This window comes from Aphelocoma coerulescens, chromosome 15 (assembly GCF_041296385.1).
Source record: "Aphelocoma coerulescens isolate FSJ_1873_10779 chromosome 15, UR_Acoe_1.0, whole genome shotgun sequence".
Taxonomy (NCBI): Eukaryota; Metazoa; Chordata; class Aves; order Passeriformes; family Corvidae; genus Aphelocoma; species Aphelocoma coerulescens.
In genome coordinates this window covers 13,804,693-13,823,530 of record NC_091029.1, presented here as the reverse complement: position 1 = coordinate 13,823,530, position 18,838 = coordinate 13,804,693, and the positions used below count along the sequence as shown (strand labels likewise).

At 46.1% G+C, this 18,838-nt stretch overlaps 1 protein-coding gene across 1 annotated transcript in view; it reads left to right on the top strand.

The window, feature by feature from the left end:
- The window catches only part of FBXW8 (F-box and WD repeat domain containing 8), a 52,365-nt gene that overhangs the window by 9,406 nt on the left and 24,121 nt on the right, over positions 1-18,838 (top strand). The window contains exons 3-5 of the mRNA XM_069030442.1: positions 88-252; positions 496-584; positions 15,133-15,290. Coding sequence (XP_068886543.1) covers positions 88-252; positions 496-584; positions 15,133-15,290 — 412 coding nt within the window. The remainder of the gene's footprint in view (positions 1-87; positions 253-495; positions 585-15,132; positions 15,291-18,838) is intronic.

Sequence of the window (18,838 nt, the reverse complement as noted above, 5' to 3'; positions counted from 1 at the left end):
ATTTCAGATGCTATTTAATGTTTTATATTAAATCTAATTTTTACTTATAAATTTATGAGAGATCCATATATAAACCTTGATTTCTAGGTCAGCAGGACATGGAAAATCCTTGCAGAAGACGAAGTGTTGTGGTACCGGCTGTGCCAGGAAGAGGGATACCTGTTGGATATGAGCATCTCCGACCATTCCTGCTGGAAGCTTGCCCTCAAAAACTGCAGAGCCAGAGAACACATGTTGAAAACCAACTGGAAGGTAGGAGGGAATTTCCTTAAAGGGATCCAGGTGCTGTGGAAAAATGGCAACCTGGCCCAAGCAAGTGGGAGAGGAGAGTTGGTGGTGTGTATTGAAGCTCCTTTTTGCCAGTTGAAAGGTGCTGGGGGGTTTTTGGGATAGATATGTTTTCTCTCAGCAGCAGGAACAAAGCTGGGAGTTTCCCAGCAGCAAAGTTTGGTGGGTGAAGCACTGGGAACACCAACCCCTGTGTCCTCTCTGCAGAACCGCGTGGGTGCCGTGAGCCAGCTGCGCTACGAGCCCGGCAGGGTCCTGTGCGACGTCCACTCCTGCGATGGAGTCGTCATGGCTGGGTGAGCACCGGGCTGGGCACTGCCCTCTGCACCTTCTGTGGAGTGTGTAATGCCCTCTGCACCTTCTGTAGAGTGTGTGATGCCCTCTGCACCTTCTATAGAGTGTGTGATGCCCACTGCACCTGTAACAGTGTGTAATGCCCACTGCACTGTAACAGTGTGTAATGCCCACTGCACCTTCTGTGGAGTGTGTAATGCCCACTGCACCTTCTATAGAGTGTGTAATGCCCACTGCACCTTTAATGGAGTGTGTAATGCCCACTGCACCTTCTATAGAGTGTGTAATGCCCACTGCACCTTTAACAGAGTGTAATGCTCACTGCACCTTCTGTAGAGTGTGTAATGCCCACTGCACCTTCTATAGAGTGTGTAATGCCCACTGCACCTTTAATGGAGTGTGTAATGCCCACTGCACCTTCTATAGAGTGTGTAATGCCCACTGCACCTTTAACAGAGTGTAATGCTCACTGCACCTTCTGTAGAGTGTGTAATGCCCACTGCACCTTCTGTGGAGTGTGTAATGCCCACTGCACCTTCTGTAGAGTGTGCAATGCCCACTGCACCTTCTATAGAGTGTGCAATGCCCACTGCACCTTCTATAGAGTGTGTAATGCCCACTGCACCTTTAATGGAGTGTGTAATGCCCACTGCACCTTCTGTGGAGTGTGTAATGCCCACTGCACATTTAACAGTGTGTGATGCCCACTGCACCTTCTGTGGAGTGTGTAATGCCCACTGCACCTTAACAGTGTGTAATGCCCTCTGCACCTTCTGTGGAGTGTGTAATGCCCACTGCACCTTCTGTGGAGTGTGTAATGCCCTCTGCACCTTCTGTAGAGTGTGTGATGCCCACTGCACCTGTAACAGTGTGTGATGCCCACTGCACCTTGTGTAGAGTGTGTAATGCCCACTGCACCTGTAACAGTGTGTAATGCCCACTGCACCTTCTGTAGAGTGTGTAATGCCCACTGCACCTTCTGTAGAGTGTGTAATGCCCACTGCACCTTCTATAGAGTATGTAATGCCCACTGCACCTTCTGTAGAGTGTGTAATGCCCACTGCACCTTTAATGGAGTGTGTAATGCCCACTCCATCTGCACCAGGCTGTGTAAATCCCACTTCACTGTTACTAGAGCGTGTAAAGCTTGCTCCATCCTTACCAGGCTGTGTAATGCTCCCTCCACCTTTATGAAGCTGTGTAGTGCTCACTCCACCTTTGCCAGGAGGTGTGATGCCCACTCCACCTTCACCATCTGAAATCTCAGGTGCTTCTTTTAGCAAATTCAAAAGCAACACCTGTTTGAAGCATAAGAATGGATTCACCTGCAGTTCCTGAGACAGGCTGTCCTGAAGTGACTGATAAGGATGGTTATCTACAACTTAGCTCAGCAGCTCAAATTTTTATGGAACTATTCAAAAGTGATCTCATGTACAAGTAGTCCCTGTAAAAGCTCAGGTGTTTCCTCATGAACTCCATCTATTGTTTTGCTGTGGGAGCCCCCCAGAATGTATGAAACATGTTACAAATCTACTGAAAAATGTCCCTTTTTAAATGTTTTTCCATAAAAATCTCTTAATCACAAGGATATCTTGTCACAGCACACAAAAATAACTTTAGAAGGACTGTTCCTTTTCTCCATTCTTACTTAAAAGACAACCTAGGAGGAAAATAACCCACCCAAAAATAGGTAAACGCAAACTTCTCTTTTCCTAATACAGAAGTTTTCTGGACCTTGATTTAATGTTAGCTAGTCATTTGGTTTAGGCTCTTAAATACGATTTTAAGAGCCTCACAAATTTTTGGAAGAAGTTACAGTGTCAGCCTCAATAAGTGTGAGGCTTTACTGTGTTCTGTTTGAATTTCACAGATTCAGTAATTAGCAACCCTCCAGAAATCCCATGAGTAAATAAAAATTATGATATCCTGGGGAGCTGGGACACTGTCCTTGGTGTACCAGAGTTCCGTGGTTTATGGTAGCACTTCATGTTAACGCTGTGGGATTAGAGAAAACTACTTCTACAATACTTTAACATTCACAGACTGGTTATAAGAAAGGTGCCTTGAAAACCTTCATCCATGGAAATGCTTTTGCGTGCTCTTGGACTGCTGAGAGTAGAAACCTAAACCATCAGACAGCAAACCCCACTTGTCTCCATGCTGCTGCCAAAACCTCCAGCTCTTCTTTTCCTTCATTTTCTCCATTGTATTTATATCCAAACATGCAGCAGGTAGGAGTTATGCTGATGAAACTACATTTCTTTAAATATTAATAAACAAAGGTTATTAGTCTTATATTAAACTCAAATAGTCCATGGTTTAGCTTGGTGTATTACAGAAGCTGGGTTCACATGGTTCCACACACTCTTTTCATACTGGTTGTCTGGTTCCTCCAGTATCTCCTGAGTCTCTTGGTGAATTTACATCAGGGATGTGGTAAATTAAATAATTCAGGTTCCTGAAAATAGGTGAGCAGGTAAGAGACCACTGAGGGAAAAGCTGCGTGTGTGTATCCTTTAGAAAAAGCAATGTTCACTTAAATGACTTTCCAGTGATTTCTCTGAAAAATGAATTACCTCTTTATGAAGCTGTGAGCATGTATTTGATAAAACAACATGGGGGAATCAGAATTCAGCTGTTCGAATTTAGCTGGTTAGTAAATGAAAAGTTTAGAGTATTAGAACACAAAAATTATGTTACATCCTTTGCTGTTTAGTGCTTGTCCTTCACTCTGCTTTGTCTCTTAATTAGATAAATGGTAAATATCAAACAAGGGGACTTCAAGTTGTAACTAAAACTTCCAAGGACATCAGCAAATTGTGCAGGGAAATACTTTATGTGCACTTGGGAAGTATTTAGGATATTGAGGAATTTGTTGGGGTTTTGTTGTTTGCTGTGTTTTTATTTTTTAAATCCAACCATAATCATCCCCTGTCTCTCCCAGCTTATAAAATTGTACTTAATGGCATTGTGCTTTCAAACTTGTCATAAAAGTGTAATGAATCTGGTGATCAATAGCAAACTGTTGCATTCTTTCAGTACTGAAGAAGTAATTTAATAGCTGAGGTTTACAAAGTCAATTCTCCTCTCAGTATAAATATCAATTATCTGTTATGTTTAATGATTCTCTCTCCAGTTTCACAAACACTTGTGTGCTCAGCTTTGCATGGGAATAATCAGTGATTACAGAGGGACTTGTGTGTCTGAGCTAAGCTGGGCTGTGAGTTTGCAAGGCCTGGGAAGTCAGTGGTGCTGCAAATGCTAATCCAGAATTGTGGGGCATTTCCCAAGGTTTTTCTGTGCAGTGGCTTGGGACATCACTTACCTTTCTTCTGTCTCAGTTGCTGCACTGGAGGCTCAGGGCTGCTCAGTTTTCAGCAGGTTTTTTGGTCATAACTCTCTCAGCCACTCCTGGGGCTCCAGCCCCTTCCCCAGCTCCATTCCCTTCCCTGGACACGCTCCAGCCCCTCAAGGTCCTTTTTGTCCTGAGGGGCCCAGAACTGAACAGAGGATTGGAGGTGCCCCAGGAGTGCCCAGTGCTTTGCCCTGGGACACCCAGGTGCCTTTGGCCTTCTTGCCCACCTGAGCACACCTGGGCTCGTGTCCAGCTGCTGTCACCAGCACCCCCAGGGCCTTGTCCGCCTTGTGCAGCCACTCCTCCCCAAGCCTTGAGCATTCCATGGGGTGACAGTGGCTCAGAGTAGGACCCAGCACTTTGCCTGGGTGATGTTCTGCTCCACAGCTTTCCCTGGTACTGAGCTCAGGCTGACAGGCCAGTATTGCCCTGGATCCTCCTTCCAGCCCAGCTTCTGCTGGGCATCACAGCTGGCTGCAGTCCCCTGGGTAAATGACCTCCCTGCTGGGAAAGGGTGGGAAGTGGCTGGGTGAGCTCTGCCCCGCTCCCTCAGCGCCCTGGGGCAGATCCCATCCAGCCCCATGGGACTGTGTGTGTCCTAAGTGCTGCAGCAGGATCCCAACCATTTCCCCTTGGATCATGGGGACTTCGTTTTGCTCCCTGTCCCTGTCTTCCAGCCTGGGTATCCTGAGGACAAGAAGGCCTTAATTCCCTCAGCCTTTTCCTCATCCTTTGTCGCTGTTTCTCCCTGATCCAATAAAGACGGAGATTCTCCTCAGCAGTCCTTTTGTTGCTGATGTATTTATAGAAACATCTTTAATTCTTTTTCTGGTAGTAGCCAGATTAAGTTCTAGTTGGGCTGGTTGGAGAGGGGAGTTGTAGCTGCAGGGAGCAGGAATGCTGGGGCTGGTGTGTTTTGGGAGTCTTGGACCAAGCCTGGAATCACTGATTGATTTGAACCCGTGCTCTGCTGGGCCTGATCTTGTCATCTTCACTGTCCTGCTTCAAACTCTGCTGCAAAGCACAAGAATTTTATTTTAGTTGCTGTAGAGCTTTTGAATCTTTCTGCAAGGGAATTGATACAGGTTGTGGGCAGAGTGACTTCAACCAGCAGCTCTGGGTGTGATTTATAGAGGCGCAGTTTGAATGCATTCAGGAGCAGCTCTTTATTACTCTGTGAAGGAAGCAAAGACACTACACAGAGAAATGCCCCTGTTCCATGCACTCTCCACTTTTCCCCACGCTGCTGCCCAAGCTGAAGCCAGGAGATGGCAGAGTATCAAGGATTGATTAAGTGCAACCTGAGCTGGGAGTCGAAGGTGGCTGCGAGCAGCTCCCCTTTGTGCGAGCGCCGCGCGGGTGCTGCCTGACATCAGATAATTCAATCTGGCCTGCACGCAGAGCTTCTTGTGTTTGTCATTAAAATTTCATCCCAGTGGTTACGAGGCTTGTTTTCTGGGTCAGCCCCTGAATCCCTTTTCATTTGAGCCAGTGGTGGTTGTGGTTACCTCACTCCCAATCAATGTTGTATTCGCCAGCCTTTCTACGGTTACACGTCTCGAAGGATCTTCTCTAAAGGGATGATGTTCTCCCCCTCATACTCGATTCAAATGGAGTCTCAGCCCTAAGTCAGAGCTTACTTAAAGCAATTATATAGCTGCTTGCTTGGCTTTTAGACATTCCTACTGGTGATGAGGCTCAGTGTGTCTGATGCTGTCATTTGCCGTACGGAATGCCTGGATTGCTTCACTTTCTCGTACTAAAATCTGAATTTATCTGGGGTTTTTTGAGCAAATGCATGTTCAGACAGTAAAATTGCTGCTTTTTTGCTACTTTTTTGTGTTCTTGGCAATGTGGTCAGAGGTTAGGTCCTCCTGGACAGTGAGTGATCTCAGAACATGCATCTGGTCCTTGCTTGACCTTGTCGTTCTAGAGGATCCCGAGGTGTGACACGTCCATGGCATGCTGTGAGACTATTGCTGCCTGACTGGCTCTGAAATACTCACCTGTGGCTGTTCCTGAGCCCTGTGCTGACCTTGCCTTGTGCTGGTGGTGCCTCTGTCCCCTCATGGCTCACCCCTAAAACCACACCAAGTGGGCGTGAGGGGGATGTGTTAATTTTTTAATGCTTGCAGAAAGGGCACTGTGGCTTTACTGCTGCTGCTGCTGGCTCTGAAAATAAAGAAACAGAAGAGGCCTAGAGTCAGACCACCCTTCCCAAGACCCAGAACTATATAAAATATCAGCTTTTCCTTTTTTTTCTTCAGTTTTCCCTGACTGAAGGAAGAGTGGTGGCCTGTTAGTGAAGAGCTTGGCCACGAACTGGTTTAGCAGATGCTGTGAGGAGTCCCTGCACCTCTTACAGACTGGGAAATCAGCCCTGGCTTCTCTTGAAATTTTAATTTCAGATGTTTTCCTCCTTCCCCACTATGTACTGCCAGCTTTCCTTGAGATTTGAGGAGTTAGGGCTGGTGAGATTCATCTGCTGATTGCCTTGATAAACCAGCAGTCACATTTCCTCCCTTTTCAGGGTGGAGCACACCTGGCACAGGTGGTGTTTCCCCAAGTGATGCTTGATAAAGGCAATGAGAAGCTAAGGAAGAACTTGCTGAGTATCCTTTGTGGTTAGTTAGGGGAATCTGGACGTTTATTTCTCATGCTGACATCCTAAATGCTGAAATGATTTTATACAGTTGTCTTCATTCTGGTGAGTCTTGTGGGACCACCCACAAACAATTTGGGCCTTTCAGTTTAAGTCATTTTGAGCAACATCTACACACAAGTAGCTGCTCCTTTATGGTGAGTTCCTTTGTTCTCTTCCATCACCTCCCACTCCACTTTCCTCTTGCTCAAAGGTGACCTGCAAATGACTTTTTAGAAGCTGGGTTTGCCACTCTCTTTAGTTTCATAATGATGTGTGAAACTAGCCCGAAAGGCTTGAAAATACTTCCCTGCACTTTTTAAAACTTCAGTCAACTCTCATCTAATTTGGATTTTTTGCTATAGGGCTTGTGGGTTATTCTCAAGGTATTTATTATTAGCTCTTGCATCTTAATTCAGTGTGCAGACCTGAGGAAACCAAAATATTAATTAGTAATGAAAATGAATCAAAGTTAACAAACTGAAGACTTCCAAAAGCCTGAATAAACTCCTGCCTTGTTTAATTGCTTAAATTTCACTCATATGATGGCACAACTTTCTTAGGTTTCTCCCTCCCCTCGAAGGGACTGGGAGCCAAGATGTCAAACAAAGCAGAAGGTGACAATAATTGCTTTTTTTCTTCAGCCTTCCCCAAACCTTTTGTGCTCTCTTCACTCATCCTCACCATTGTTAAGGAGCACTGTCAGGCCTCCTCTTTTCCAAGTGAGTCACCCTTGGAGGCTGGGAATGACATCATGGGTTCAGAGGGGTCAGGTGACAGACAGGACTTGGGTAAGGTTGTGTTAAGTGACAGCCAGGTTGGCTTTTCTGTCAGCTCCTGAAAAAGAGCCTTTCAGGTGAAACCAGGAGTAGAAGCCTGATGCTGACTCTTTGTGGAAGCTGCTTTTCCAGCCTGCCTGGCCACTGAGCTGTTGCTTTACCTGTGGGGTTTGCTGCTGCAGGGATGTGCTCAGTGATGCCTTCAGTGTTCTCAGTCACAGGCAGTAATTTTGAGCTTGTAAATCCTGGTTTTCTGCTAAGGCCATACAAACCCATCCTTCTTTCTACTAAGCTTCCTGAAGATTTCGTTTTTATTCTTTGGGCTGTCACCAGCAGTGCCTGGAGTTCAGGTGCTGCCTCTCCTCTCTGCTGCTTGCAGCGTGTTGCAGTTTGTGTTCCTTCCAAGGAGCAAACAGATCGATTTACAGCATCCTCAAATGGTGTTTTCTAACCTCTGTCTGCAACTGGAGCTATTGTTTTAGCTGTTGTTTGTCCTTTGTCATGTATTAGGGCTGATGGAGCTGAGCCTTCCCAAATTCCATCATAATTCCTCCTGAATTCTTGTGGAAAAGATAATTTTTTTCTCCTGTACCCACAGTAATTTGTTTCCTTGGTAGAGCAGCTGCTTTAATTAATGGGCCTGGGCTGATGCAAGCCACTGGAACCTAGATCTAAGGGATGGGAGATTTTTGGCCTTAAAAACCAAATTACTAGAAACAGTTTGGCTTTTTCTAATTTCTGCTTCTATAAACGTTCATTAAATTGTTTTCCTTACAATACAACCCTTTGGCTTGTTTCTGTTCCCTTGGTATGACATTTGCATGCACTTAATATAGAAGGTGAGGCAGAGGCAGTGAGGATGGTGAAATGTTAATTTTGTTACACATAACAGAACTACACACTGCAGCAGCTTAACCCACTTTCTCGAGTGATAATTTCCTAAATAAGGCCCTAAAAAAGAAGGTAGAAGCTCTCTGCAGCTCCATTTCTGTGAGGGCTCCACAGATGGGCGTGGGTTGGTAAATTGGAAAGTTGGGTTCTCAAGCAGAAGAGTTTGGGAACTGATCATGAGGATGCTCAGAATGGATTTCCTACATGCTAAATCTAAAAGTGCTTCCAGATCCATTTTGGGACACATTAGTCACATTTTTCATAGCAGCACTCATATATCAAGCAACCCAAAAGAACATTTGGATGAAATCAGGGAGATTAATTTTCTACTCTGCCTTCTTCTACCAGCATTAGGATTGTTTAAAACTCTGGTTTTGGTTTACCCCCATCTGTTTTCCCTTGTGTTTTATGGTGTAGCTTTCTGCTATGTAACAGAAAATATTCTCTTCCCTGTTCCATTTGTGTTTTATTTTTGGCCATTGTTCTATTTATATTCCTTTCTGCCACGTAAAGTAGTTCTTTTCTGCTACCATTTGTTTTTCCTGAATCCTTTCCTTAAGGAATCCCTCAGCCAAGCTACCTGTTGGTTATAGTTGGCAAAATACATGTATCCAAATACCTGGGAATGAGAACACAGGGAGAATTGGGAACTTTTACCTCTTCCAGTCTTTGAGGCACCTCACCCTGTGGTAGATGTTTCTAAGCAGTCCATCATTTATCCCTCGCTTCAGAGGAGTACAAAGAAGGTGCTAGAATCCCTTTAATTCCAGTATTTTTAATTGTGATTGAGGTACCTCCCAACGTGCCACGGTTCTGATGGAGAGGGGTTTTGAAATTGGACATTTGAGTTACCACTGCCTCACTTGGGCCTTGGAGAGAAGATGAAGCTCAGGAGCAATTTGAACCGACTTGAAGGCGTTTGGGCTTGGGTTTGCATGTTTAATTGGGCTTTATTCTTGATCCTGCTGAGGGGGGCACTGACTGATACCTTAATTAAACACATGAAGGACTGGAGAGTTGCTTTTGGTGGAATAAGGATGAAAGCTCTGAGGTGCTTGTTGGAGCAAGACAATGCAAAATACTCATTATTTGACTTGCTTATCAACAGGCATCCGTTTAAACAGAGACTGTTACTGGAGCAAAATTCCTACTGACTTCAATAAAATGCATTGACATTGTAAGGACTTCATAATAAGATCTTTTGAGTATTAACAGATGGTCACTGACTGCCTGAAACAAAGTTGTTGGGGTTTTTTTTTTTGGTATGTTGATCACCGCAGGTATCTGGAAACTGAACAGACTTTGCCTTCTGGAAATCAGACCTGACTGTGAAACAAAGGGGGTTCTTTCTCCTTCCTTTTCCTTGCTATAATTTCTTTAGAGAAAATATGGAAAATGTAAACTGGTTTCTGATGTGTTTTATGAGAAGTCTTTGGTGACCAGCCCAACTTGGTGCAGCCAGCCTTGCCCTGGAGGGATGTGCTTGAGGCAACACCAAAAGTGAGTGGCACCAGCACCCTGTCTGAACAGAAACCCAGCGAGGGTCTCGTTGACCCTCTGGTTCGAAGTGAAATTCTGCAGTGCCAGCAGCACCCCAGCCATGAAGGAAAGCAGTTTGTCTTTGCTGCTGCCATGGACTGAACGAGCAGAGTCTCGACTGTTTGGAAAATGTTCCTGTTAACAGTTTTTCTTTTGTGTATTTGTCAGTTTATATATTAGTTGCAGTTGTACTTTGCACAAACACTAATTAGACAGCCATCAACACTCAGGGCCAAAGGCTTACTAACAATGCAACTGTGATAGCAGTGTCTTAATTGGTTGAGTATAATTGTCATTAGGCAACCATAAAGACATCTGGGGCTCTGGAGAGAGATCAGCCTCCCCCTCCTCCTCTTCTCCAAATTTGTTCTGGCTATTGCTATCCAACACAGTGGAGCTTTTTCAGATGAGATTCTGTGTTTTGACCAGTTTCCTGATGTTTTTCTCCTTATGAAATCGTCTGCCTCTTCAGCACCACTTCATTAGAGCTGTGCCCAGCCTCCAGCTCTGCTTCCTCCCACATGTGCTCTGCACTCCACCACCTGCTTCCCAGATACTCATCGTGGGGCAGCAGCTTTTAACCCCCAGCTCCTTCTGCTTCCACTCATGTGAGAGGGCACAAGCAAAATGTTCATGTCATTACTGCCAGTCAAAAGTAGTCAGAATGCTTTTGCTTAGTCAGTAGATATTTTTATTGTCTATGAATTTAATTTTCTCCAGTTTTTCTGTGCCATGTGCATTCCACCTATTGTTGCTCCATTTCAGCAAGGTTTTGATGTGTCTCTGTAAAGCTTAAGCTGAATCTCCAGGCTAATTTTTACAGCTAGATTCATATCTGTCCAGAACCACAGAACTGGCTCGTTGAGGAGAAGTATATTTAGAAAAATACAGCTTGTCTTTTCTCCTGCTGCTGCTGCTTCTCATGTGTCTATACTGAAATATTCTGAAGAACATGGGCAAAGTGGAATGTGAGTCCATCAAAGAAGCTGAGTTACTTGGGTGGAGAGGCTCTGTTGAACATCAGAGAAGGAAAAACGTGTCTGTGAGTAGGGAGAGCTGGGAGCCAGGTGTGGTGTGGATGGAAGGAATCAGGAGAGGGGGAAATTGGCCTTGTGGTCAACAGGCTTCTTGTTGCTCCCTGTTGTGCTCAGGAGAGCAAGGCTTTGGACAGCCTTTCTAAATGAAATGAAGCAGGTGTGGTCTCTTATGGGGGTTATTTTAGGGTTTGGGGTTGCTGGGTTTGCTCAGTGCAAGTGTCTTGTATCAGGTGTTGGAGTATTTACCTGCCACTGCAATAATCAGCTCATGGCACCCATCAGGGGAGAACAGCAGCAGCTGAAAGCTCTTGGTAGCAGAGCAAATAGGATGTGTTCATTGTTGTATTAAACAGGAAGGGAGCTTTGAGGTGGTTTGGGTGTTTTTTTCACTCCAGCAGAAAGCTAAGTGGGCATTTCATTGCCATCTTGGTAGAAAAATCAGTAACTGAGGGGGTTTGGAGTGCTGTGCTTGTTCTTGGGCAGGACTTGCATCTGGGGTTATTTCATTGAGTGATCCAAATGAAGTTTTCAGGACAAAATGTAAAAGTTGTGGTGGGAAATGAATAGAGATTTTGAAATTACCTAGAAAGAGTGCAGTGTGTTCTTCTCTCCAGCCATTTCTATTGATAGGGCAGATTTGCCAATTATCTGCAATAAAGCAGCCTTTTTATTTTTTTACAGCAAGGCAGTGCTTTAATAGTTTGAAAGCCTTTTGTTGTGGTTACAAATTGAAAGTGTGGTGCTCTTTACAACAGCATTAAAAGCGGCGAGCTGAACCATTAAATTTTTTTTTTCTCCTCCTGAATTGGATTCATCTGTGTTTGAAATTCTTCCAGTTCAGTCCTGGTGCAGGCCCAGTGCACACTGGAAATGGGCAGTGGAGGAGCTGGTTTATGTCTCCCATTTCCCCAGGCTGGTTCCCTGCCCAGACCTGGAGCTCCACTTGTGTTCCCACCGTGGTCTTGTGGAACATCTCTCCCAATCCTTCAGCTTTGCTGTCTGGGACTGCACTGGGAAGGGTGGGAATGGTGGGAAATGGGGGAGGAGGGATGCAGGAAGCCTTAGGAACCCTCCTGAGGAGCTTCTCCTGTGCTGGCACTGTGGGGATTTCTGGACAGCCATGGGGGAGGTTTGGTGGGCTCTTGCAGGGCTCTCCTGGCGCATGGAGTCTCCCTGGTCTGTGTCATGACAGGGCTGCAGGGAGCACCAAGGCCAGGATGCTCTCAGGGATGGTTGGGCAGTGTCTGAGCCCACTGGGGCACAACTGGACAAGCTCTGGTGTCCTGCAGGTCCTGGCAAGGGCTGGGAGAGCACAGCGGCTTCGTGGCATAGGAGGGGGAGCTCTCCAGCATGTGCTGAGCCCTCAGGGAGGAGGAGGAGGCTGCAGGGTGGGCTGATGCAGAGCCTGCCAAACACACAGGTCCCAGCACAAACACAAGAGAATTCGAGTTAAATTGATTTCAGACTAACGGTCAGGAGTGTTTGGTGGTGCTGCTCCAGTTTGAGCTTGGCTTAGAGGTGGTTCAGGTGGCTCTTAGTGAACAAAGAACGGTTCAAACTAAATTTTGACTTGATTGAATTCTGAGATAAAATTAATTTAAGGGTTTGCTGTGGTACTGTGATGTTGGATCTCTAATTCCAGGATTGCAGTCATTGCATTGTTATTTTTGGTGGGTCCCTTGTGTTCTGTGCTGTGTAGGGAAATCAGAGCAGGGTGCCCTGAGAATTATCCAGCCCTGGGTCTCTCCTCTTCTCCTGCCATTTTGTCCATCTCTTTCTTTTTACATCTCCAGCCTGGACTATGTGAGAGCTACACTAGGAGGAGATGCTGTTCTTCCTTGTTTATTTAGAGATGAAAACAAATATTGTGTCACTGAGTTCTGTCCATTCTACCAGTGTTTTATGTCTCCCTCACTTTTCAGTGACAAGAGAATTTTGGCTTCCCTTGGGAGGAATCTGCTGCTCTTGGCAGTCAGAAGAAGCTTGAAAACACGACCCCAACCAACCCTAACATAAGGAAACAAAATTCAGCTCAAAATTGAAATGCTTCCAAAACATTGTGTGCCTCTTGTTGAAGGGGACTGCAGCAGATCTGTGCAATCACCTGTCCTGTTGTGGGTTATCTCCAGATTTTGAAGCAAAACGAGCCCTTTCCAGTTTTGCAAACTGAAGATATTTGTTGTGAGCTGATCCGCACTCCGTGTCCGATCCAACGTGAAGCATTTTGCTTTGGGGAAGTTTCTTTCATGGTCTGTTCTTCTTAAACTGTGCTGCTGTAAATTGGAAATGAAAGCAGGATTCAGAGGGGGGTTTGGGCCTCATTTGCAGAGGGAGGAAGAGGGAGAAGTGTCCCACCCTGTTCTCTCATTTCCCTGTGTGTTCCCCTGTGAAGCACAGCAGAGCAGGCAGGTGACAAGGACGTGGTTCCCTCTCTTCCTGAGCGGTGCAGGGGATTAATGTGCATCTCTCTCAGCCTGACAGATTTCCCCACCCCCTTGGGCACTTTAATCCCTTCTGTAAATTGGAGCCTTTCCACCAGGAGATGTTGGGAGTGATCTGCTCCCAGTACCTGGAGCCCTGGGCATGGCACTGCCCAGAGAGCTGGGAAACCTGCGTGCAAGTCCCACATCTGCTGAACCTTCCTTTCCTTCTTGTCCTGTGTAATTAACTGCTTTGTTTTCCTCGTAAGCACAGCCCAGCCAGATTCCCAACCACCTGACCTCTCAGGCTTGTAAGAATTGTTCTTTCATAAGACTTTGCCCCCAAAAAGCAGGATGGAACAACAAAAGTGACAGAGCAGGAAGCACCTTTGATTTTCCAAAAGAATCCAAGTGTGAGCTGTGGCAGAGGAAGACATCTGACAGTGTTAATTATCACAGTTTTGTCAAAACTGATCTTAAATAATTACTGACCTGTGGTCTTTGACCTGTTGTAGAAGCAGCTTCTTCTCTGCTTTGCCTGTGATTGTTTTTCCTTTAATAGTCTCTTGTGAGGGCATAGATGGCCCAGAGCAGTTTGTGTTGTTTGCTGTGTAACAACCTTCATTCATTCAGATATATTCACTATTACCTGGAAAGTTTAGCTCTACTTCTTTTATTTCCTCATTGACAAGCTGATGTTTAACTACAGTTTTTGTGATATTTTGGTGAGCCTGCTGCAATGAAAGAACTGCTGCCTTAATTCTAACGAGAGCACTTAGTTGAATTAATTAATTAGTCTTCAGAGATGTAGGTAGGGTGATCTGTTGATGAGACATCAAGAAATTTCTTCTGTAAAAAGAAATTTCTTTCTATAAAGAGCAATAGGTTGGATGGGTGCTTGTATGGACATAGGTAAACGCTCTGGTTCAACACAACCAGCACCACAAATCTTGAAAGACTGAAAAGAACCAGTCTCAACTTTTGCCATGAGGTAGTTTAGGCTTGTTCCTGATTACGTTTTTTCTCTTGAGCCTGGCTCTCCTTGTGTGTTAGTTGCAACACTGATAGTGGTAGCTCAGTTGTGTGGCTCACAGAATCACAGAATGAACTAGGCTGGAAAAGACCTTTTAGATCATCAAGTCCAACCTATGACCCAGCACCTCCTCACCAGCTAAACCATGGCACTGAGTGCCACATCCAGGCTTTGTTAAACACCTCCAGGGATGGGGACTCCTCCACCTCCCTGGGCAGACAATTCCAGTGCCCAATCCCTCTTCCAGTGAAGAATTTTTTCCTGATGTCCGACCTAAACTTCCCCTGGTGCAGCTCAAGGCTCTGTCCTTTTATTCTGTCAGTGGTTGCCTGGGAGCAGAGCCTGACCCCCACGTGGCTACAGCCACCTTTCAGGGAGCTGTAGAGAGTGGTGAGGTCACTCCTGAGCCTCCTTTGTTCCAGGCTGAACAACCCCAGCTCTCTCAGCCGTTCTTCACAGGGCTTGTGCTCCAGGCCCTTCACTAGCCCTGCTGCCCTTCTCTGGACATGCTCCAGCCCCTCCACGTCCTTCCTGAGCTGAGGGGCCCAGAACTGGACACAGCACTCGAGGTGCAGCCTCAGCAGTGCCCAGTACAGGGGAAGGATGACTTCTCTGGTCCTGCTGGCCACGCTGTTCCTGGTCTTGTAGCTCCAATTTCAGTTCACCTGCCTGCCTTGGTAGAGCCGGTGCCACATTCAATAAATGGGACTAAAATGGGCAAAGCTGATGGGTTTGTGCACAGAGGGCGGGGGAAGGATCAGTCTGGGAGCTGTTTTAACCCGATTTTCTTCCTCCCTTCTGCTCCAGCCATCTCTTTTCAGATGCTGTGGGGTGAGCAGTGCCCTTGTTTTGCAGGTACACCTCGGGAGAGGTGAGGCTGTGGGACACCCGCACCTGGGACTACACAGCCCCCGTGCTGGCAGCAGTGGCGGGCCCTGGAGGGGCTGGAGCCCCGCCACACGTCTCCTTTGTGAGGATAAACAGCTCCCTGGCTGTGGCAGCCTACGAGGACGGTGAGCAACCACAACTCTCCTCCCTATTACAACAACAACAACAACAACAAAAAAGGCTCTACGAAAATGAAGCAGCTGTGCTCAGCTTTTTGTGTGTCTGTAATCCTGTGTATCCACACACACGCACACACTTGCTTTTATGTGAGAAAGTTGGCCAATAACCCTAAATGCATTAGGAGGAGGCATTGGAACATAGCACCCATTAAAACTGAGCTTTAATTCCTACTGGAGCTGCTGCACAAAGCTTGAGTGCCAGGCTGTAGTCCAGCCAAGCTTTCTTAAGCAAATAACTTGTTTTGCTATAAAAATATTAAATATTCTTCCACCAGCCTTCTCCTCTGGCCAAAACTCCCTTGGGGTGCTGCAGAGCTTTGTTATGGGGATGGTGGTAAACTTGGATGTCTGATTAATCCCCGTCCCTCTCGCTCTTGGCATGGTGTGTGCATGCACTGAAGTGTTGGTTTGTAGTGCTGGGTTGTTATTGTAATACTTGGATTTAAAGAAATGAAGCTTTGACCTAATATTTAGTGAAACCCTCATAAAATCCTGGTTGTGTGCATTGTTTTAAATATCCTTAGAGGTTTTCTATAATGGACAACAAGAGCCAGAGACTAACATCTTCTGGATGTGGGAGTAGCAATTAAAAAAGCCAGGTTTGGACAGTGCTGGCTGACTGGGATCCTAAGATGAGGGGCTCAGGCAGAACTCAAGTCCCATCATCTTTCTTTAAAATGTATAATTTAACACTTAAAATGGCTCCTTGGGTACAAGTAAAGAATATTTGTACATTTAGAGAGCTCTGTTGCACATACTGTCTTTGGTCCTGGCGTTTGTACAGGTGAAAACAAAGCAGAAGGTGGATACTCCAAACAAAATCCCTGATCCACACGTTTTATTTTAAAAGTAAATTAAATGCTTTGTGTGTTTTAAGATTCTCAACATCCTTAGCTGTTTTTCTAGCTTGGATCATGCTGGGATGGTTTTCTGTGGGTAAAAATTGTGTATAGGCAACATTTTCTGACAACAGCAAATCTGGTGTTATTAATATTATTTACTTGAGTCATAGGAAATTATAACACGGCTTTAAGTGCTGGCTTTTTTTCCAGTGAGCCAAACAATGACTAGCAGAGGGTCTTTTGTTTGTTTTCTAGTTTCCCACTGACTAATCTAATAATTTGTCTGGGTTTTTTGCCTGTCATATCCCTTGCTGTCAGTGCTGTGACTGAACTAGTTTGCATAAAGCTCAGCATCTTTTATTCTTTCGGGTAGAAATTTTAATAGGCTCTCTGATATGGCAGTGACTCTGATTTGAGAAGCCTTGGTCAGAATAGATTAGTTTCTATGGGAATAGGGAAATAAAAAGACCCATTTTAGCAGTGTTTACTAACTGCAAGCCGAAAGCACATATTTACACTTTGGTGCAGAGAGTTATTTTAAATTTTGGGGAGGGAGCGGGTGGCTTTGAAGATAATGTGTTTGATTGTTCTTTGTTGTACTTTTCCAGCTCCCTTTCCTCTTTGTTTGTAAGTTTGACTAACCCAGAGAAACCATCTGCTCGTGTTGGAGGTGGTGCTGTCAGGCAGTCTAGACTTCCCTGGTGGATCCCTGGCTCGTTGCGATAGCATCGGCTCCTCCCGGTCCAGCAGGGCTCCCGCAGCGCTGCCCTTGGCACCCCATCCCAGGGAAGGGCTGACAGGCACAGCCTGCCTTGCTCTGCTCCTGCAGCTCCCTTCCCAAGGCACAGCAAGCAGAGCAAGGAGACAGGTTTGTCTTCCCGGGATGCCCCTCTCCGAAGTGGGTTGTCACTCCGCGGTGGCACTGAAGGAAAATGGGATTGTGGCTCCTGGTGAACGTTCCTGACGGTGCCAGCCTCGGAGAAACAGGCTGCAAGGAGAGGGGAAGGAGGGAGAAATGGATGGGGAGCAAATGAAGTTCCCTGTGCCTGTGCCAGCGCTCAGTGGGGGCACTGGATGTACACCTGGGGCAACGGGACTTGGCAACTCGAGCCACAGTTGTGATTTTTGAATTCCAACCCACTGGCCTCATATTTCTTCTGCCTTGTTTCCTATTGTCAGCACTGGCAGTGCTCCAGTTTGATTTTACCACTAATTGTGTTGCACGTTACCGAACTGAAATGAATCAAATCAAAATGCTTTTCCTGGAGCATTAGATAAAGCAGGCGAGGGTTCTGGGTAATGAGCAGATGCTGCTAATGCAGGGACAGGAGAGGCCTTGCCAGGACTCCATCTGCTCCATGCTTGCCTGCCTTTGGCTGGGAGCCACAGCTTTTGGGAAACAGCAGTCTCCTTTAGCCACCCCTCTCCCCCCTGCGCTCTGGAGTTTCATGGTTTGACTTGAAAACAACGTGCAGCAACAGGAGAACAGAACTTTTTCCTGATGTCCTTTAAATGCCACGGCCACCCTGGTGCAGCCACGGCAGGGGACATGGTCCTGCTGCCCTGCTTGTGCCCCCTCAGACCCACTGTGAGGAGCTGGTGGCCCTTCACAAGCTGCAGAGCCGCTCCATGGAGCAAGGGAAGGTGGTTGCTGCAGGGATCAGAAGTGCTGCTGCCTGCTGCAGGCTCCAGGAGGGGAATTCTGGCAGCGCTGCTTTTCGGGACTGGAATTCCATGTGCTTGTCCTTTCTGATGCCCCTAAAGCTGCCTGGGGGTGTTGTCCCTTCTGTACCCTCTTTGCAGAGTGGTGGGTTTGGTGCCTTCCCCTGAGTGCTCCTAGAGAGCGAGAGCATTCCAGGCTGGCTGGAGTGAAGGAAAAAGTGTTACAAGGAAACTACAGGAGCAGGGGCTCGGCTATTTATTTATTCCTGTTGGTGGCTGTGGGTGCAAACCTCTTGGTTTGGGGGAGCAGAGTGTGGTTTCCCATCCCAGTCATCCCATTCCCCATGCTGGGAATGAAATAGGGTCTGTGCCTTCTCTGAGGGACTGCCCAGGGATGGTATCACGTGGTGGAGGTAAAATCTGGGGGCGTTTGGTGGGAACCGGTGTGGTAATGGTAGGGTGAAGGCAAGGCTCTTATCACTGATCTTATCACTAATCTCTCACTGCTTTGTACCCTCAGTACCTGCTGGAAGTAAAAATTAAATGTAGACTGTTAGTTAATGAGCTTCAAGTGTATGCTAAGGTTAAATTGGCTCCTCTGACTAGAAGTGTTTTTAGGGAAAACTCAGAATTCAACAATAAGAAGTTTTGATACTCCAGGCCACTGCTCGTTTCCAGCCATGCTTTTCTTATACTGCTTGTACTTCATAGAAATACAATATAGCTGAAAATGATAAATAAATAAATTAATGTTCCTACTTTGGAGTAAAAGAAAACACCTGTAAGGAGCCATAGAATCACAGAGCAGCCTGAGTTGAAGGGACCCACAAGGCTCATCAAGTCCGAGAGTTTTCAAAAGGTAAAAAAGAGTTTTATTTTGTTCAGATCAAGGCAGAAGTGGCAAGACCACAACTCTGAAACAGGACAAACATCGTGGAGATGATGTGAGTTCAGCAGCTTCTGGCCTTCCCACGCAGTTGTGTTTAGAAG